Genomic DNA, 22,834 nt, shown 5'->3' on the forward strand with positions numbered 1-22,834 from the left:
CAAGACTCAAAACTGAGAATATCGAAACATCTAAACATCAACAAATTCTATATAAGCAAAAGGAAGGCCAAGAGAAACAGCTGACTGCAGGTGTTGGCTCATATGGTCATTTAACAGAAATGATTAAAAGAAACTCTTATGATTATTTAATAGGATTCATATGTTTATTAGGCGTTTCAATATTTTTTCTGTATTCCCATACTGTATGTAATAAGCCTATATCTGTGGGACGCAAGGGCGACAAAAACAAGCAGCTACAAATCATTTTCTAGCGTTATGTTTATGAAAATATATTTGGTCAATAAAGCATTTTAATGCCTTGTGCCTCTTCACTGATTCCTGATTTGTGAAGGAGAAACTGATCCACCATAACTCCTCGAGACAAGAATAACAGTTCTCTATCTAGATTGTTCTAGAAATTCTTTCTAATATTCCTTACCTCCATCCACATCCTCACTGCCAAAGTGATTTCTGTAGAAGAGCATGAGTTCAATTCTGTAACACTTATACAGGGACACCAAAAATATCAACATCAGCAGAATGGCTCCCAAACCTCCAGCCAGCTCCACCGTATACATGAGTTCTGCTGAGAGACAGACAGAGACAGAGAGAGGCAGTTATAATACACTCAACATACATCGCAAACGCTCTCGCTGTCAATCAACAATGTGATCAGGTCAGACTGAAACGTCTCTCCGTTAGTTTAGGACGTTTGACGTTGTGCATTCAATCCTGTGTGTGTTTAACACGTCAAACAAACGTCAGCAAACTCTTCCTGCACTGCTGTGTTTACCAGTACAGGCTGATCACGCTGACCGTCGGCTCGTGCACGATTACATCACTGAAGCGTAGTGCGAAAATAAAAGTACAGAGGTCATATTATTCAAGTAAAAATACAAAAGTATTAGATTTTTTATATGTATTAAAAGTTAAAGATACTAATAGATGAATGTTTATTTTGTCATTTTTACTTGTATAGTGAATTACTTTTTATATTATGTTATATAATACTACTGCTCAAATACCTGGTGGAGGGGGGGCTTGTCATACACTAACAAAACATTAAATATATTAACGCATCAAATTAGGTTACTGACACTTCACGTGTGCAAACAATTAAAAAACACAATATAACATTGCATTTGAAAACGAGAAAAAAAGTACTGAAAAACAAACAAAAAAACCCCCCCAAAGGTATAATGTTTTAAGAAGAACACTATGCAGACATGCTAGTTTAAAGCTCATTTAAAACTCCATCAGCGAGGAAGATGCATGGGCATTCGTTTGCATTAATGTCATGTTTTGTTTTTACCCCATTTCGACAGTGATACACAAACGTGGACATGTCCGCATTCAAGCATTTCAAAAAGTGGGCTTAAACAGCTCACCTTTTACAGCAGATTTACTTCACAAACAACTCACAGTCGTGACCTAAATAAGATTTTCATTTACAATAATTCGGCATTAGTAACTTCTCGCACCATCAGTCACACGTGCACTCAAGATCCGAGGATCTCTCGTTCCCTCCCGAGTCAGACTTGAGAATTCAGTGAACTGTTGACTGGAGACTCGCTCTGACCGGATCATTTGAATCAGTGATTCTTTTACTTGGACTCCCTCTAACCGGATCATATGAATAAGTGATTTATTGACTCAAGAACAGCTGCTATCCGATCAGTCCAATTTGCAAATGAATTGTGCGATTTGCAAACCGATTTAACAGGTTCATTAAAAAGAATCTGCTTGTTCTCGAATGAGACACTGCTATCGTGTCTCGTGAACTGTAGAGAAGAACAAGTTTTCCAAATAAAAATGCTCCAATAAAATACAGCTGCTTGAAAAAATGTTTAGTACAGTGACAAATTGAAACTAGTGTTACTGTCCCCCACTGAAGTGCAGGTCATCAGTCGTCCAGGGGCTGATCACACCTGTCCAAATGAGGCCAGATCCACTGACGTGTTTGTGATGCTCTTCTTCTCTGCAGAGTATCTGAGAAAGTCCTGCCGCTGCTGTGATATTAAATCGAAGAGGATAATTTGTCGCGGGTGGATGAAGATGAATCTTCTATAAATGGCCGTCGAGTTCATGCTGCGACAGACTTGACAGACCCAGCAGACGTCGTCCTTGCGCCTTGCGTCGCGTCAGGTCTGCATCATAATGTGTTTTTGTGTCAGAGAGCGGAGATGACGGCTGCTGTCGTGTGTTTGTGTTCAGTGTTCTGGAATGAAGCATGGTATCTGATGAATTCACTGTTTGTCAGAGGAAACAGCCTCATTGATACAACAGATGTCTCTGCTACTGCTGCTGGGTAGTCGAGATGTGCCATTTTTCAACTCCTTGAACTCTCAATGTGTCTGTTGGGCAAAGAAGCGTCAAAGTGTTGATAGATCCCACAGGTTTTGGAATCTGAAGGTAACTGGTCATTAAAAGTGTAACCCTTGAATGTAGGTTCAACAGGACATGTATTCTTAGGCAAACACATGTTTCTGTTTCCAGTATCTGAGCCATTGGTTTAAAAAAAAAAAAAAAAAAAAACGAGCATCGCAGTGGGCTAGAATCAGTCCATATGGATGTGTATTTGCTAACAGCACTGAAGTCATGCAATAAACACCAGAGTGAGGAGTGATTCTTAACTGCAGCATAATCTGCCCAGCTTCGTTTTCAGAGTCAGTTTCTTTCATGTACAGAATGAACAGGATCGGTCTGCCATCAAAGCCATTTTCAGATTCATATTTTAAAAGAGAAATTATTTACTAAATGTAAAATTATTCTCAACTTAAGGCATCTAGGTCTCTAAGGAAGAAAGGTTGATGTTGCAGAAATTTCCAACTAAACAGGGTGCAAGATGTTAAGAAGCATCATTCACAATCAACAAATGCAGACATGAAAACACCTGTCTGAACTCAGCAATAAAACACACACACACACACACACACACACACACACACACACACACACACACACACACACACACACACACACACACACACACATGTTGGGTTTACATGTTTTATGGGGACATTCCATAGGCGTAATGGTTTTTATACTGTACAAACCGTATTTTCTATCACCCTACACCTACCCTACACCTAAACCTAGCCCTCACAGGAGATTGTGCATTCTTTTACTTCCTCAAAAAAACTCATTGTGCATGATTTATAAGCCTGTTTCCTCATGGGGACCTGAGAAATGTCCCCACAAGGTCAAAATTTACTGGTATTCCTATCCTTGTGGGGACATTTGGTCCCCATAACGTGATGAATACCAGGTGCACACACACACACACACACACACACACACACACACACACACACACACACACACACACACACACACACACACACACACACACACACACACACACACACACACACACACACAGATAAGGTATTTCTAAACGTAGCTTTTTTCTTCTTTTTTATGACTTTATTACTTCAAACTATATGGTTACAGACAAAAGCTGTGCTTTTGAGGCCTTTTAGAAAATCAGGAAAGATCAGAAACCGGTCACATTGACAAATTACAACTTGATTTTAGAGTAAAACTACTTTAACACTGGCTTGTTTTTCCACCAAAACTGAGAGCAGCTGGTAAATGATCAGTGAGTCACATAGACATCATTTCTGCTCTACAACAAACACCATAAAACAAAAGAGTGTTACTGGAAAAAAAGCCCTTTATTATGTACACTTACTTTCTGGCAGTATTGCATACTTGATTGCACAGACACTACTGGAAGAGAGCTGAACTGAGCTGGACGATGCCATCACTGAATCAACGAACTGACTTTAACTGAAATACTGGCTGCCCACTATTGTTCTCCTTTTAGAGCTGAATTTATTTATTTTTGACACACTATTTTCCTGTTTAACACTATAGAAAAAAAGGTGACTTGACTGGACATGTATGTTCCTTCATATGAATTTGAATAAATTGAATAGAGGACTATAAAATTGGCACATAAGAGTTTTGAGCAGCTCACAGCTAAACAAACGATGGTTTCAAATGTTAGAAAGCACTCCTCTTCCATGTCTCTTACCCCTCTTGCTGAGCTGGATGTTGGCTTGTCGTCTGCCGTGGCCGTTCTCCACATAACAGGAATAGTTTCCCAGGTCACTCTCCTCTACGGCGTCTATGGTCAGCGAGATGGACACCTCCTGCTCTCCCAAGTGCTCCCGAATAGTTCTGGATAGAGGAGAGAAGAAGAGGAGAACTGTTCAACAACAACTACTTTGACTCGAATCAAATTGACTCTCAAGTTCATGCTGAACGCAACCTCCACCCTGTGTTATCGCTCCTCTACATATGTCCTGTTAGTCAGACATCTTCACCCACAATGACCCTGTCCAGAAGAAAGTCCTTTTCTCAAAACTATGAATCTGTTGAATCTTTTTTTTTTAACCAAAGACAATGTGGGTGAATTACATCATGTGACAGCATTCATCACTGGCTGAACTCACGATCTCTACCATGCTGTCACTAATGAGCAATGTTTTCATACACACAACAGTCAGGATGAATAAAAAGGGCTACACATTCATTGGCTGTGGATCCAAAAATAGAAATACACAAAGAAATTATTCTCTAGAAGAGATTGTCTGTTGTTATATAGCCTATTTCGCTCAAACAAGGATCTAACCCACTTACATAAAATTGTATATCTACTATATGAAGAGACTTACATTTACTGTTAAACTTAATTTGGATAAATATATTACGTATTGGGATAAATAGATTGTGTACCCATACCATTGAGGATAAGTGTGATACTGTACTCCAAAGAATGTATGGAAATTGTAGTGTCTTGACTTTGTAATGCCCATGGTGACTCTTTGTTCCATGTTATATCTAGGAATTGATGATAGTATTTTTAAACCTGCATACTCACTGCAATTTATGTACATTTTAGTTGCTTTTGCAAAGCTTTGTGAGCTATTTAAAGTTAAATTTAGGGCTGTCCCCGACTATGAATTTTCATAGTCGAATCAGAATTTTCGAATCTTTCTATAGTCGACCAATAGTCGAATCATCTAGGCTTATGTGCGTGTGTGAATGGGTTGGGAGGGGCACAACACTATAGTCAGCAGGAGGGTAAAACTATTTTTATTTTATTTTATAAGCGACCAAAACTGCCTGCCAACTGAAAGACAAACTTATTTAGGTTTAAATAAAAACACAGAACGCGTCTTTTAGTTCTAAAAACGCGAGGCGCACAGCACTGCCTTTTTTGGTGACTTTTAATGAAAGAGCAGTGTGCTGCGGTTTTTTTATGTTGCTAAGCAACGACCAAAACAGCTGTCCTGTCAGTCAATTGAAAGGATTATAGCGCGAGCGCTAAATAACCCTAAATAATACAGCTCCGGGTTACCCACGATAGACACCAAAGGTTTCTCCTCCATTTCTTGCAGTCTCCGGACTTTTTAAGCAACGGTAAACTTTCGCCATCACAACAGAAGGCCCGCCTCTCCATTCATTCGATTGGACAATGGAAAATAACGCGAATGACGTTGGGCGTTTTTCCGCTCAGAGTTGATTTTTTTTTCAACTTCAGGCGCTCAGAGCGCTCCTGCAAAACGCGAGGCGCAGCAGGCGGCGAAAACGCGAGGCGCCGGGGGCGCATAAACAGCGTGCAGAACGCTCACTGCCAACAGAAAACCATTCAAAAGAGGCGCCTCCAACTGCAAAAACGCGTTCGGTGTGATCGCCGCCATCCCTGCCGTCAAGATGGTCCTCATCTCGTCATGCATCAGGGAAAGTGAAAATTAAATTAGTCACAGGGGTGGTTGGATTTATTCACAAACACGTTAAAAATATTTATTGAACGCTTCTTTCTTTTCACTTTTGTTTTTACTGCATTATCATAATCAAAGGCTGTATATAACTTAATATAACCGTACAAAACCAGTAGTTCTGTGTGCAATTAGACATTGAGCACCCCCATATTGGCAAAATGGTATGATGCTCGTTTCACCCGCGAAGATTCGACTGTGAGATCGGTGGTCGAATCAGGCTCCGCATATCGATGCATCGAATCTTCGACTATTCGGGGACAGCCCTAGTTAAATTATATAAAAATAACACATTTATACAAACCAAGGGATGTTTGAGGGATGATTTATATTATATATGTAACTTGACGATTAATAAATGTAACTTAGCCATTGAGAAAAATATGACTATACTAACTATATTAATATTAATAACTACAACCACTCATCAGAAACAGTGATGACATTGAGTGCGTTTACATGGACCCTCTTAATGCGATTATAATGAGATTTTGGCAATATTGCGATTAAACTTTTCCTCATGTAAACGCAATACTTCGATTATAATAATGCGATTAAGCTCATAATCGCAGCAAGCATAATCGTATTAACATAGGTGGCGCACGCCGATTTTAATTGAAGTATACCGGCATGTAAACACCTTAATCGCAGTATTGCCGCTTTTACCAGAGTGCGCATGCGCTCGTGACTTACACGAATGACGTGCCACGCACTTGCAGACAGGGACTGCTCTACAAAGGGGCTAGGGGGCTATAGCCCCATTAGAATTTTTAATATCTCGATTTAGCCCCCCAACCAGCTGAGATAGAGGAGTACTGCTGTCTCGTGCAGTTTGTCACAATATCCTTACACACGCGTCATGTGAGCGCAGTTTCGTCCATTAGGCTACATTTAATCCATTACATCATCACTAAGATTGAGACGTGCCGTTCATTTAATTTTTAATATAAGTGTAAAGTATACACAGTTGAATTACGCATTCATATGAATTGTGTTAATGTTGAGCGCACAACCCAGTCTCACGGAGCGCATGGTGCTGTCCAGCTTTGAAGTCTTTCCTTTGCATGTAACAGGTTTTTTCGTTGCTTTGTGTATAGAGCCCTGAATAGGCCTAAAATCTAGCCCAGCTCTTGGCAGAATTCTTGGTAATAGACTGGCCAGACTCCGACCCAAGATCGTCTTTTTGGCCACTTCTCCCAAAACATTTTTTTTTAGCTATTAAAATAGTTCAGTTTTGTATATAGGCAAAATGACAATGTAATTATATTTCGTTTCAGTTTTTTTTTTAAGTTAATTTAGAAAAAAGTTTAAAGCATTTTTTTCCCGTTAAATATAGGCTAAGTTTTTTTTTTGTTTTTTTTTTTTAAGAAGCGACCAGCGGCAGATGGTGAGTTCATATGCTTGATCAATTTAGCTTTCTTAAATCATCACGACTTGCCTAAAATAAAATCTATAGATATTAAAGAGTTCAAGCATATCAAATGTTAGTTTTAAACGTTTAACCTGTATGTGCGCTGTTATTAGACTCATATTCTATCGTCTGTGCGGAGAGTGGAGGCTAAACGCTCGCTTTACTGGACATGAAGTAGCAAGTGTAATCACTTGCATTGCAAACATCTTAAAATACGCTGACTTTTTTACACGTAAAGGTAAGAGTAATAGCTATTATTCGTAACTGTTAAGGATTTATGTATATTTGCGTGCCCTCACAAACAATACCAACAAATTGATGTGCTTTTTCTATAAAAAAAAATGGAATGGGCTCTCTTCTTCAGGAACAGGAATCTTTAGGCAATCGTGAGGCAAATGCGTTAGCCTTGATTGCGGATTTGTGGAACTCCTAAAAAAAAATGCGCTGAAGGCGCGCTCACTGCTGCCCGTCGGGCTCGGGCTGGAATGCAGGGCTTGTTTTAAGTTTGTGTCTATTTTTTTCGTTCGTGTCAGTTTTAAATATAATTTAAAAGGCCGTTTTAAATAAAATTTAAATTATAGGCTACTTCTGTTAAATATGGTGTGTAGGCTACCAGAGCTGCTTTTCTTTAAAAAGAAAAAAGACACAATTTCTTCATTAAGTAACTTTTACGATATTTACACGAATATCGATTATTTTCTTAGCACCCCCACATATTGTACTAGCCCCCCGTTAGCCCAGTTAGAGAAAATATTCTGGCGCCTGTCTGTAGATTAGAAACGACGACGGCGAAAAAGGCGACACACTTTTAGGGAGCTTAGGAAACTGGACTTTGCGTGATATGAACATAATGCAATTCATTGACGGACAATAGGAATAATAGGAATAATGGAAATTCCATGTAAACCGGAGTGAAGAACTTTGCTCTTGACATGTAAACATCATAATGCGATTAAGTCCTTACTCTGATTATTGGAAATAATCGCATTATTCTTGCCCATGTAAACGTAGTCAATGAGAGTTACAGTTAATAAAACAGTGAAAATTTGATTAACAAAATCCTATCCTTCATAAAATACAAACACAAACACACACACACACACACACGCACGCACGCACGCACGCACGCACGCACGCACACACACACACACACACACACACACACACACACACACAAAAAAACAACAACTGGCAAGCCTTCACCAGCACTGTGGGGAAGAACAAAATAACAGGGTTTGGAAAAGAAAAAAACTGCCTTTTCTTTGCAGCTGCCATGGAAACTACGTCTGCAAAGAAAGAGAGAGGATGACGATGAGGAGAAATTAATGTCATTAAAGAAACATTGTTTCTGTTCCTGTTCAAAAAGAATGAGTTGACGTTCTGCCCTCTTCATGTTTGTGGATGTTTGACATTGTTACAGTGATGTTAGGACCGACCAGTTCAGCAGCTCTGCACAGATCAGACTCATTACAGCGTTTGCGGTGGACAGAGCTGCGAGACCCAAACCTAGCGGATCTCAAGCTGCTTCCTTTAGAGCCCATCAGTGTGCATTCTGGACGTCTCAGATTCAGAAAGGAAATTCTACTGTCATTACTGTCAGCGCTTCACTATTAGCAGGCCATGACTTCTCATTCAGCCACTGGCACAGTCAGTCTCAGTCACTCTGGACGTAGAGAATGACAAACTGGCCTTAGGATCGGTTCTGACGAACTGACAGCTGACACACTTGCAGAGAAACACTTGCATTCAGACACAGCATGAGCAAACACACTCAGAAAACTGTAACGGGCTCTGGGCTCATTCTGATGCTCATAGTCAGTGGAGGTCAGGAGCTGCATTCAGACTGTATTATGACACTTATGTGTTTTAATACTGATGGAAACTAATATACAGTGTATATATATATATATATATATATATATATATATATATACATACAGAGTTTGTATGTGTGGGTACCAACTCAATGTCACTGGTGGTATTACCTAAACTGGTATTATTATTAAAACTCGACAACTATTAACACAATCTAAAGGATTACAGCTGCATTCTGCTGGAGCTGTGCTATGATGGCGGCGCTTTTGGGACTGCAGGTTTGGCGAAATCTTAACAAGTCATTTAAAAAGAAGAAGTTGTCCATATTTTCCTCCAACTGCTTATATGTGTCTAGAATATTCTAAAATCTTTTAGATGTAGTTCAGGTGAGCACACATTCAGTCAGATGCTTTGACCCTGATACTCGTCACGCTGTGATTAAGATTGCATGTGCCTGAACTGCATTATTAATGGAGCCAATGAAATTTAGATGGAGATTGCAAGAGAAAGAAGCTCGTCTGCTCATCTCCATCCCGGTTGAGGATTAATGGGATGCTTTTACTCAGAGGTTCTTAACACCCATCCGATGGCTGCTGAATGACTCTGACGGGGTTGAATCAAGGTGAATGAGCAAGATTTATGAGTATTCATGCACTCGTGCACAAACACACAACATATTCATTCACACAAATTCAGACCAATAAATCAATTGAAAGAATGTTGTGACTTACTTAATTTCACTTTCTCTGATTCGGCTTTCGTCTAGATCCTCAATGAACTTCTCTCCCTTCATCCAGTAGATGAGAGGACTCACGTCCCCGCTGTAGCCGAAGAACGCTCGGCAGGTCAGGTTCACTGGGCTGCCTGCAAAAACACACATCACAACATAAGTCCATATATATATATGTATCATCTGTGAAAGCAGATTTCTCAAACAGAGCCTGGCCTGTGGACAGCTGTTTAATTTGCCTTTTCTCGAGGAAAAGAAGCTGCTAATCTGCTAGACCCTAATCTGACATCACTATAACCCTAAACCTGCCTCCATACTTCTCCAAATCTATACTAGACGCATGAACACACTAGGCCTGTGAGAGTTTGTAAATTCATTCCTTCTTTCTGTAGATATGCTTTAACACAAATACAGACACTCCAGACTAAAGTGAATCAGTGTTTTTTTCACTCCTCTGACAGCATGAAAAACTAATGCTAATGAGAATCTCCTGTTCTGCCCATATGTAAAAAAGAAAAAAAAGAGAGAAAAAGAATAGTCTCTAAATGCTGGCGTTCCATCTCTGGGCCACTGGAGGTCACTGTGACTCCATCTCTCACACAAGACAGATCAAAACGGCACAAATACACCTTCAGCATACATGCATTAGGGCAAGTTCTTGTGTGTTTTGTAGCGTGGCAAACAGTCCAAACCATCCCAGTGATTCAGCAGGAACAGCACTGAGGCCTGAACCCGACTGGGTTTCTAATCTTCAAGCAACATACACTCAAATTAAAGCTTCATGTCTTTATCTCTCTCTATATATTTATTTTAGTTGATACTGTAAAATGAGTGACTTGCATGTTTGACTGTGTTGTATGTTTGTCAGTAGGGGACGAAATAAAAATATCAACCCATTATTTTTGTAAAAAGCTTATAATTGAAAAGTGTATACTTCCAGAAAATTCTGCATAAAATTTTTCAGAGAAGCTTTTTGATCATTGAACAAAATGCCAGTATTCTGAATTAAACAGCAAGTTTTTTTCCCCATATGTATTTATTTAGCCTGAGATGGTTCTCCTGTCCAGATCACGGTTAGCAAAACGTACTTAGAACATACCATCCTCGCTGCGCTCAGAATCACTCAGTTATTCATAAATGTCTGTTATAGTGAATGCAGGAGTATTTTTGTATGAATTGGGAAATTGGAGCAAGAACGCCTTGGTTAATCGGGTCTCTGTGGCGTGTTAATTGTGTTTGTCTGTGTTGGCCTCTATTCATTCACATCCAGCAGAGAGGATCATCCAGACGGCTGAAAGCTGCTCTGTTCATTAAAGCGCTGTTGGGAGCGTTTGTGCCATCGTAATGCCATAACTGACCTCCTGTGTCCAAACCAATTTAGAGAGAAAGACCGAATGAATGAATGAATGAATGAATGAATGAATGAATGAATGAATGAATGAATGAATGAATTAAATAATAGGAAAATGGCTGTATGAACAGTGATGTTCATCAGAGCAAGTATATTAGTAAGGACTAACCACCCAGCTAAAAGGAGACATTCTCACAACTTTCAAAGTTTTTTGAAAATTATAGGAATTTTAGAACAAAACATTCTTAACACAATGTTTAACTTCATTAATATTTGATATACGTTCTCATAACGTTGAGAGAAAATGTTCTTAGAACAACATTCTTGGGAACGTCTTTGTTATTTTTACTTGTTGAACACTCTCATAATCTTAAGAGAAAACAGACTTAGATGAGTAAAAATAAGCATTCAAGTTACATATTTAGCTTGAAAATAAAGTAGAACATTGTAAGAAACTATGTAGGAATATTTAAATAACGTTATAATCATAACAAGAAACTAGACATTTTAACCTTAGAATATTAAAAATAAATGTTCAAATCAAGTTTTATTTAGGGAAAAGTTATTTTGGAATGAAATGTTTTTGTAACCTTTAAATAATGTCATAATCACAACACAAAAATCTGGACATGTCACCGTTCTAGAAACATTGTGTTCCCCAGATTCGTTACCTGGGAATATTTGAGAAGAGACCAGTGTCGTCACATTGGGCAGTTTTGAATTTGTTTGGACGGGTGAAACATGGTTTGGGCAGGTGGACAAAATTTGGGCTGGTTTGGAGTGAGTTTGGCATTTTTCAAACATCTAAACTGTATAGGCTCATTGGTTAACAAACAAAGTGTGCATGTACTGCATCAAATCAGGCATCATCATGTTACTAAACACAAACGCCCTCTGCAGAGTCGTCTGACAAACGATCTCTCTCGTTAGGAATAAATCCAGCGGTTAGCAGATTCAAGAGACGAGTTCGGTTAACATGGATGTCATTTAAAATGAAACACTGGCACATGAATGAAGATAAACATATTTTTAATGCTCAAGCATGTTAAAGCATTTCAGAACTAAAGACTTGTCTTGCCACTGATCTAGAGTCAGCTTTCTCATTAGCAATGAAGGTATATATTTGGAGTGTGGAATGGGTTACGGCCAGCAGCTGCTAGCAGTGTTTTCAGGAGCAGGAATATCTATGGCCAGGGGAAGGCTGAGCGTCCAGACTCGGATGAACCTGCGCCTCACGATCACCACACTGGGTTCACCTACACCGCTCACAACAATACAAGATTGCCTTTGGGGGCAGCCGTGGCCTAATGGTTAGGGAGTCGGACTTGTAACCCAAAGGTTGTGGGTTCGAGTCTCAGGTCCGGCAGGGATTGTAGGTGGGGGGAGTGAATGTACAGCACTCTCTCCACCCTCAATACCACGACTGAGGTGAGTCTCTTGAGCAAGGCACCGAACCCCCAACTGCTCCCCGGGCGCTGCAGCAATGGCTGCCCACTGCTCCGGGTCTGTGTTCACTACTGTGTGTGTGTGTGTGTGTGTGTGTGTGTGTGTGTGTGTGTGTGTGTGCGCGCACTTGGATGGGTTAAATGCAGAGCACAAATTCCTAGTATGGGTCACCATACTTGGCCTCACGTCACCTCCTTCTTTCCTCCTTTTGTTTCTTCAGTCTTGCGTAGGTGTGGTTGTGTCAGGTCGCACATGGGTTCCTGTGACATTTCTATAGCGATTTCATTTCACTAACAACCGTCCCCGGTTTAGTGGCCGTTCACTTTATTGCTCTACTTTACGTCTGTCCCAGGCAGGAGTTTAAGAATTCAGATTGTACTTCCTAAAAAATAGCTTGTCTTAAAACCGTGGGCACTTAGGCCTCTCTCAATCCATTTAATTAAAACAATACTATAAATTACAAGCAGTTCTATCAGGGGGAAGGTAAACCGAGAGGAAGCTAAATTATGACCTTGTGGCGCAGGAGCATTTTCAGCCGTGCCGCATAAATCCCCGACAGGAAGTGCTGACATGTCAATCACAGGCTTTTTCCTGCCCGAGTGCCGTGTGCAGACGGAGTATCGCGAACAAGTGGAGCTTTCACGGCCGAGAGGATTCGGAGCACAGCTGAAACTCGTTCCGCAGAGGCTGTTTGTTTGACTTCGACAGGTAAAGGTGAGGTCACATCGGTCCTTCAACCTGCTGAACCTCAAAAACACTTTCATCACACATTTCCATCCTCTTTTTCTTCTTCTCTTGATTTCTTTTCTCTTTCTGCATGTCCCGCTCACACTTTCTGTCTCTCTCAGCGAGAGCTTCAAAGATCTCAGCAGCATCGTCTCTGAGTCCCTGGTGCACCAGATTAAAGTAAGATTGACAGGGGAAACTTCTCTCTAGACCGGACTAATCGCTTGTGATGAGCACTAGAGAGAAAATAAGAGATGTGTGTGCTTTAGTGCAGTGTGTGTGTGTATGTGCAGCTGCCTGACCTCAGTACAAACACACAAGCAGCACTGCCATGTTTGCACTCAATGGAGTCGCTTTGATAACGGTGTAGTTCAACACCGATCCCACCGGCCAATCCGCAGTAGACATGTGCCGCTATTAGGTAATACGAATTGTTATTGTGGCCACTTCCACATACTGTGAATTATTATTTATTACAACTTATTACAACTTGAATGCATTTTAATAATACTTTTCCCATTAGCTGGTTAAAACGCACAACACCGCTGTACAGTCCTTTTATTGTTTTAAATGTCTGTTTTCATTCAAATCAATGAGGTAAACAACATATCCACATGACGCAGCTGACACAGAACAGAGTACGCTGTTTGCGTTCAGTGAATGTGCTCCAAAATGGCACTAGGGTGACGTGGAGGAGACGAATTGTTGAATAAATGTGTTATTTTTGTTTTCTTTGCGTACAAAAAGTATTCTCGTAGCTTCGTAAAATAAGAACGGTTAAACCACCGATGTCACATTGATTATTTTAACAATCTCCTTGCGTCACATGCTTAATCCACAAGCTTTCCTCTGCAACGCGTGCACAGAGAGAACAGAACACACACGTGACGACATCACAGCGACCCCCAAAAATAATGTGTGTCTGAGACACACACACACACACACACACACACACACACACACGCACGCACTGGTTTACATGTTTTATGGGGACATTTCATAGGCGTAATGGTTTTTATACTGTACAAACTGTACTTTCTATCGCTACACCTACCCTACACCTAAACCTAGCCCTCACAGGAGATTGTGCACACTTTTACTTCCTCAAAAAAACTCATTGTGCATGATTTATAAGCCTGTTTCCTCATGGGGACATTTGGTCCCCACAACGTGATGAATACCAGGTACACACACACACACACACACACACACACACACACACACACACACACAAACACACACAGGTATTCCCATCATTATGGGTTCATTCCATACGCGCAATGGTTTTTCGACTGTACAAACTGTATTTTATTTATTTATTTCTTTTTGGCATTTTTGTTTTTTTCTTGATAGGACAGTGGAGATTTGACAGGAAGTGAATGGGAGAGAGAGGGACAGGATGGGAAAAAGGTCCACGAGGCAGGATTCAAACTCGGGACACCCAAAGCACAACTGCACCACATGCCTTTTACAAGTCTATATACAGTACATTATATACACTGAACTGTCCGGGTCTGAGCAGAAAACAGCAGTACTGAACACCTGAGCGGATCTGAATGCTGGAGAACACTGAACCTTCACACAAAGGTTTCCTAGGCAACCCCGCTCAGGTTGAGTCGAGAGGAAGAACAATAGAAGCGGCTCGGCTTCTTACACATAAAAGGATTAATTATTACCCACCGTCCCCCAAGTACAGAAACACGAGCGAGAGGAGCCCTGAGCAGAAGGAGGGCCTGAAATAAACGCTCCTGCCTCAATGACTTACTAGGATTCTAAACATGACTGACAAATGAAAACTTTGGCATAAATCGTGCTAATCAACAATCAGACGGATTCTCCTGCAATCACAGGCGTGTGTAAGTGCATGCGCGCTCCCTGTGTTAGCAACGAGGGTCTCGCTGCTGTCGTCTACTGCTGGTAATTGCTCTATTCTGTGGTCTGTGTGTAGCACCAGCAGAGACTGGAGAGGAGAAGTGCACACAGATGGATATTAATATCTGTCTCACACCGCTGTCCCTAGTGCAGTGTGGATTTCTTCTGTCGAGACAGAAGCCTGTTTAAAGCAGTGGAAAGTAATGCATTACGTTGGGCTTGCTTGTTTGTTTTTAATACAAAAAGTTATATTTTTGGCAAATGTAAAAGCTCTTTCACACCAAAAGTGAAATGAATGTGCCTCAGGCATTATGGATTGCATGAAGAATAGGACAGAGCAGAAAGTAAAAAAAAAAAGTCATGTTCATCTGAACTTATCTTTGCTTATTCGAGATGTTAATAAAATAAGATTAAATACAGTATATTTCTGTTATTTAACACAACTTATTTAAATGATTGCAGGCTTGTGTCATATTCTGAGTTTGCATTTCACTGTTTTGATTAATTTTGATGAATACTGAATCTGTTTTTGCATGAATGAGTAAATGCACATTGACATTTAGTCTAGAACTACATCATCATGTTCACACAATGCCTCTGCACTTACTCTTGATTTCTCTCAACATGGCAACACGAGAGCTGTCAGTCAAAACAAACAAAGCACGTGGAGTTACTTATTCGAAAAAGTAACTCAGATATTTATCATAAATTAAAAAGTAATGCATTACTTTACTAGTTACTTGACAATTTGATTACGTAACTTGTGTTACTTGCATTACCCGCAACACTGGTTTAAAACACTCAATGGCATTCTTAAACATCAGATTACTTCAATACTGTATTACAACTCAAAACTCGACAGTCTAAAAAGGATTTCAATTAAAAGAGGGAAAATGTGTCATTGTGTTTCTTATGGCTCATTTCTAAGTCTTAACGTCTCTCCTACAGAACTCCACACACTATCCCACAGTGCTAGGCGTGTGTTTGAGGTCAGGAAACGGCAGAACACCTGCGTCCCTGGATAATGGCACTTGTTGCTGCGAAATGTGTCACGGCAGTAATTTGGTTGAGCGAATCCACTGCAGCTGTGCGCAGCAGAGATCAGACAAACGAATATGCTCTTCTGCACCTCAGGAGAGTCTCTGTAGTAATGGATCTGCTGCAAACACACTTGACAAAACCTCACCAAGCGAACACCAAAGTGAAGATGTTTCCGTCGGACAATTTCAAAATGAAGGCAGTATTTTATGCAGCACTGAACCCTACTTTTCACTGCTTTTGATTTGTCTTTCTTCTACAAATATATGGGTCATTCCTGTTATACAGTGACTTTTTTGTCTCTATGATTTACTTACTCATATCTTCTCTAAAAGGAGTTACATATAAGAAATGGCTTAAATGATAAATGTTCTTTATCACTTAAACAGAGATAATACATAGATGATAGATAACACCCTGGACATACAGCGCTGTGTTGTGGATCTGGATTATATGTGTGTCGTGTAGCTCTAGTTAGGGCTGTGCAATTAATCGAAATTCGGTTTCGATTTCTGCTTCAAACGATCATGAAAATGCAGTAATCGAGATGAAACGATTATTGCGCCCCATTCTTCCCTTTTACCAGTGGTGCGCTTTCGCTCCTCCATAAAAGCCAAATTTCACATGCAAATCAGCTAAATCATGTAAGGTTGAAAGTTGAAAGTTTATTTGCACATATAACATTTATAATACGACTTTACAAATCCAATAAAAGAAGAAAATGAAAATACTGTGCGGGAGAGAGTGAGAAAACCATGAGGTCTTATAAAACCACCTCCCCAAAATCACATTAAATGGACATAAAATTACATAATCAAGCAAGACAATACAATCACACATCAAGCATTTAAATATAACAAATTAACAAGATAAACTTATTTACATGTCAACATTATTTTCAGCTCTCTTTTGAAAGAGTTTAGAGTGGCTTTCATAAAATGGGACGTGCTTGATTTATTAATGTTTCTTTGATGTTGTGTTTTTAATAGCACATAAGAAAATGAAAATCCGTGCGTAACAGTATAATGGGTCCGTGTGGTTAAAGCGGCAACACATAATATTCCTTTTGGCGTCTCTGTGCCTAATATGAATAAAACATAAAAATATTTTTAGTTTTAATTAAGCAATAAGGTACTCCGCTTCGCGTCGTGCCTAACAACGCCCTTCAGCCGTGATTTATTCATGATACAGCTACGGCCTCAAGTACCTTATTACTTTTATTAAACGGTTACCACACAATAAAAATATTAAAATAATATATATAAATTAATATATATTTTTGAAGTTGTACGCTTTCATAAAGTAAAATCATTAACTGCCTTCCGCTGTAAAAAGTAGTCCCTAACTGCTGCAGCTGTGTTTACGTTGCTAAGGTTGGTTGCTAAGGGGGTTCAATGATACACAAAACCATTGAGTGAAGCGGTCGTAGCAGTGCAGTATCATGAATACGACACAGCTGCTGACCAATCAGAATTGAGGAATGGAACTAACCGTTTTATAATAAGAAACAAAGCATGTTTAACTATTAGAGTGAAGACATTGTTTTATTTTACATTCAAATTCAATTTCTGTAGTATTGTTAGACTACTTTAGACTTGCATAAAAGTATTCAGTATTTTTAAAGCGCTGTTTTTTTTTTTTATTTGTATCTTTTTCTCGCTGTATTGCTATCTTTAAATTAATCACTATGTAAAGTTTTGGAGCCTGTCATAATCGTTTAAATAATCGTGATTACAATATTGACCAAAATAATCGTGATTATGATTTTTGCCAAAATTGAGCAGCCCTAGCTCTAGTGACCAACTGAAAACTTATTAGATCTTATCGAGGTTAAATAGAGTTTTATTATTAGGAAAACCAGCCTATACATCCTGTAAACAACTGGACTTCACCTTCAGTATTGCCTATTTACTCACACACACACACACACACACACACACACACACGCACGCACGCACGCACGCACGCACACGCACACGCACACGCACACACACACACACACACACACACACACACACACACACACACACACACACACACAAATACACGTGGGCCAAATACAAATATAAATGGGAAAAAAAGTCCCTAAGACTAATTCCTTCAAAACTGAGACTCATTGTTTACAAGCATGGTGATCAACTGCTTATCCAGTATAGACACACAAACTCAGATTATACCCACAACTGGTGAGCAAACTTTAAAGACTTTAAAGGTGCCATAGTGTTTACCTTGGCATAGTTAAATAATAACAGTTCAGCACATGGACATGACATATCATGAGTCTCATACACCATCGTTTCCTCCTTCTTATATAAATCTAGTATTTGCAAAAGACCACCGAAAAATAGGTCAATTCCAACATAACACCAACTGTTACGAAACTTTCCCGAGATGGTTAATAGTTACGCCTCCAACATTTGCATCGCCCAATCATCACTAACGTCAGCACATCAGTTAAACAAGGCAAGCCACTCAAGGGACACGGTTAGCTTAATGCTAGCGCTAGCCTGTTACATTGCTATACATAGGATTTCACTTACCACATAAACAGAGAGATGACTGCACTGATGATGGTGAATGATGGAGAAATACGTGCCTGATGATGCCGAATGATTTACAGATCTGGAGAATCACTGAGGAGCAGCTCAACTTGTGTGGTAAGAAGCACTCCCTCTGCATTATAACTTTACACAGAGCACATGCGATCACAGTAATCACACTAAAATATCCGCGATTCAAAACGGCAGATTCAACAAACCGCATATTAAAAGCGGCGAGAGCTCCTAATTAAATATATATTTTTATCCATGTGCGAGCTATTGAGCTCTGTGAAACAGCCAATCAGAGCAGAGCTCATTAATATTCACGAAGCTTCCAAATAACAGAGCATTTCATTCTAGGGGCAAATTCTAGGGTTGTAAATGGACCTGTAAAACCATTTCTGGAGATTTTTTGCCCTTTCCTATGCCATATACCTTCTATGTAGATATCAGAGAACAATTTAAAATATTCTCTCAATGCATTCTATGGCACCTTTAAAACTTTCAAGTTTATAAATAACCAACTCCTAAAAACTATGTTTCAGCTGTCTTTGTCAAGGAATATGTAGCTTTGGAGTAGGGTTGTGACAATGAGGAAATTTCCCCACCGGTTTATCGGCATGTGACAACACCGGTAATACCGGTATCACCGTGGGGGTGGGGGTTTCCTCTTTTTTTCTGCTTTTAAATAGCTTATAAATGCGTGCGTATTATACTTTCACTTTCAGTTTTGCGGGAATTGGCAATTCGGCGTCAATTGTTTGAATGGACGACAACGAAACTACAAATAAAAAGCTTTGAACCCAAAATTTTGCCAAACTGGTGCTTTTGCATTGCTTTTTGACCCTAAATCGGCCGCCATTCTCTTTCTGTAAATTCGACTCCTCTCGTTGTGATGTTTTACGGACAAATTTCGGGAGGAGCTCGCACAGATAATTAACACGGCCAATTCACCATCAGCAATCACACTCCCTATCCAAGCACTACAAGAGAATCCCTTTAAATAGCCCCCCGTCCCCCGTATCCTGTCTCCTCACCTTCAGCTCGGAGGAGCGCTTGTTGGGTTCGGGCCGAATGCCGAGCTCGGACCCCTCTCCCTGGGCAGGGGGAGTGCCCCGGACAGCACGCCAAACACGCTTAACTTTTACGCTGTTTATTATATGTAAGCGCGAACTCGCGAACTCCTCACGTGATAAATGAAATATGTTCAGTTTTTTATTATAGTGCATGCTCTCGTCTTAAGTAAATTATTTAGAATGATATTTTCCATTCAATTCAAATAAATATTTAATAAAAAAAGGAATACTTAAAAAAAAATGGGACGGTGTCACGGTGGAAAAGTAATGTCACCGGTGTTGCGTCTTAAAACCGGTAACACCGTCAACACCGTCTATCGTGGCAAGCCTACTTTGGAGTCGCTGAGAACACTGTGGCGGGTCTGCAGCCGAGGTGACGTTGAAGTTACGCAGACATGAAGCTCAAGCTTGCGGTGTCAAACAGGCGTGAGGGAGATTTGAATGTTAGAATGAACAAACAAGCGCCTAAATCTGGCTATGGTTAGTAACACCACAGCACAGATAGACAGGAACAGATCTCAAGAAAGCCCACTCGTGACAATCACAGACGTCCGCTCAGATCCGAGAGCAGTTCAATTCGGTTCCCTACAAAGTTATCAGTGGTCTGCTGTGGTTTTTAGTAACTGCAAATTTTGAAAACAAATGAAAACACAGTATGATTATCTGAAGCAGGTGGTCAGCCCTGATCAACCAGCATCTTTTAATAGCGACCTCGAGGATCAGATCATGAGACACACTCAGTGGAGCAGCGAACACAAAGCTCTTAAACTACAAGCTGTTTAACAGCTCGAGTGTTGAACTAACGTGCCGTCCACAGCGTTTTAGGGAAGCAATGGGCCATAATGGTTGTTTCTGTAACAAGCAGTAACTCGCCGACACTTCGAGGAGCCCGAAGAAGCGCAGCCGTGTAATACGTGAGCCGACAGGGAAAGGCTTCTATTCATAACTAAATCACCTTAGCACAACAGAAACTCACAAAGAATCTTTACGTTTCTGAAAACCGCTGCCTCTTGCGCATGAGTTTAAATTAGATTTCCATCAGCAACCTCCAACATTTCAATGTCTCATTAAAAAAAGAGGACACGAAAATCAGCCGGACAGAATGAGACTCCGCAGCTATTATTTGAGTAATTACAGCGCATTTTAAACAAACATTCTCCATTTGCTCTTCATTTCTGGAAGGGATTTTAAAATAAATGCATGATAGAGAAAGTCTATCCAGTAAGTCGAGGAAACATTTAAAATAATAATGACAATTATATAAAGTGCAAATCTCTTTTGTGCAGTTAAACAATTAGACAAACAAATGTTCCCTCTCATCTGTCTTTATCGGTCCATTAGAGCGCAATTTCCCTGCGTAATATTCTGTAAGATGTTTCCTCTCTCTAATCCTTCATGCTCGTTCTTCTTTAACGGAGGTATCAGAACTTTAAATGAGTTCCTAACACCCCCATCCCCTCTCAAGCTTGACATTTCCTCAGCACTTCCCCAATAAACGCCCTCTCCATCTTATCTCCAACAGACCATGCCTGCGCCATCACACACAGGAGGGCCGCCGCTCTACAGCCCTAATCGGTCGCCGCCGAGAGTCTTATCGCTGCTAACGGGCCGGAGGACGGGCTGTTCTCTCCACCGTCGGGTTCTCGGCCCTATTCATTTGCTCTCCTCTCCTCCCTCGATTCCCGTCCTTCTCCCTCACTGCAGCGGCCAAAAACATAGTGAGGTGTGATTGTGAGCAGAGTCTAGAGTCGCTCCTGGCTGGGAAACAACAGGAACAGGTTATTTAAACTGCACTCATTTGGGTCTGATCAATTAAGTCAAAGCAAAGTAGTAAAAAAAGGAAAGCAGATTAAGGAAACCGTACAGAGATGCTGAGAAATCCAAAGAGTGCGAGAGACAAAGAGAAAGATGCGGTCTACACATAATCATCAGAGGTCGAGAAGGGCCTCGTTTGATCTGGACTGTAGAAACATGAGGAAACGACTAAGACAAGTGTCAAATGAAAAACACAACACCTGTAAAAACAAAATCTGCTTTATGAAAGATTCAATTATTTGAAGTTGAAATAAGAATTACACATAACAGTCTAATTTAGTAAAACTATTCAACTTAAATCTCAGTGTCTGACAAAGACTCATATTAATATGATACAGCTTTATTGTCAGTTTACACTGAAATTAATTTTCCACCCATAAAGTCAGCTTATACTTACATCTACTTACTTACTGTTCATACATAACATCCAACTCCAAAAAATAAATTCTCATTAAGCAGCTGATTGAACCATCACCAGTATAGAAAATGTAAACATTTAAAAATTTTAAGGGAAAATTTATATATGTTTTGGTGACTTCCAAAAAGCATTTGATTCAATCTGCCATAGTGAATTATTTCTTAAATTTCCCTAAAGTAGCACAAGCAATAAAAAGTTTATAATATTATTGAAAGTTCTTTCAATATCTATATTTCTTATGTTTCATTTTCCTTTCATTACCGACAGTTGAGAGCGTGTGGTTGCTCCGGGGTAATCGAACATCTCCAGAGCAGCTTCACTGAGACGTCCTGCAGGGGTTAAAAATGCTTCTGTCTGTTTAATGCATCTACATGATTTGCAGAAGTTCAATATTGAAGTAGCACAGGAGAAGGTTCTCAGAACAACAAACATGAAATCCCAGCAGAAAGATGACATTCGACGTCCCCACAGCCCACGAGTTATTACCCACCTTTAATAAATGATCATTCTGTCTGGTTTCACGTGACGTTGTAGCCGTTGACCGTGCAACAGAGCAGCGCGTTGGGGAAATGCTCAGCGCTGGCAGTGAAATCTTTCACACAGAACCCAATCCAGCAGCAGACGCTGTTCTAATGAGCCTACGGGGGCTCGGCAGGTCCAAACTCCCGTTTGACTTCACACAAAGCTTTTCCTACAAGCGAATAATTGGCCGCTGATAGGGACCGTCTCTCCCTCCGGTGACACCTCGACATCCTGTTTGCTAAGTAACGCCACTTCCTGGAATCGGCCTGTCACTCGCCAGCCGTA

At 40.2% G+C, this 22,834-nt stretch overlaps 1 protein-coding gene across 2 annotated transcripts in view; it reads right to left on the minus strand.

The window, feature by feature from the left end:
- Nucleotides 1–22,834, minus strand: part of il1rapl1b (interleukin 1 receptor accessory protein-like 1b) — an 84,567-nt gene that overhangs the window by 7,082 nt on the left and 54,651 nt on the right. For both annotated transcript variants that reach the window (XM_073826051.1, XM_073826050.1), the window contains exons 5-7: nt 9,747–9,879; nt 4,040–4,185; nt 440–586 (exon numbers count right to left, since the gene is read on the minus strand). In XM_073826051.1, the coding sequence (XP_073682152.1) occupies nt 440–586; nt 4,040–4,185; nt 9,747–9,879 (426 nt within the window). The remainder of the gene's footprint in view (nt 1–439; nt 587–4,039; nt 4,186–9,746; nt 9,880–22,834) is intronic.

Source organism: Garra rufa, chromosome 20, assembly GCF_049309525.1.
Source record: "Garra rufa chromosome 20, GarRuf1.0, whole genome shotgun sequence".
Taxonomy (NCBI): domain Eukaryota; kingdom Metazoa; phylum Chordata; class Actinopteri; order Cypriniformes; family Cyprinidae; genus Garra; species Garra rufa.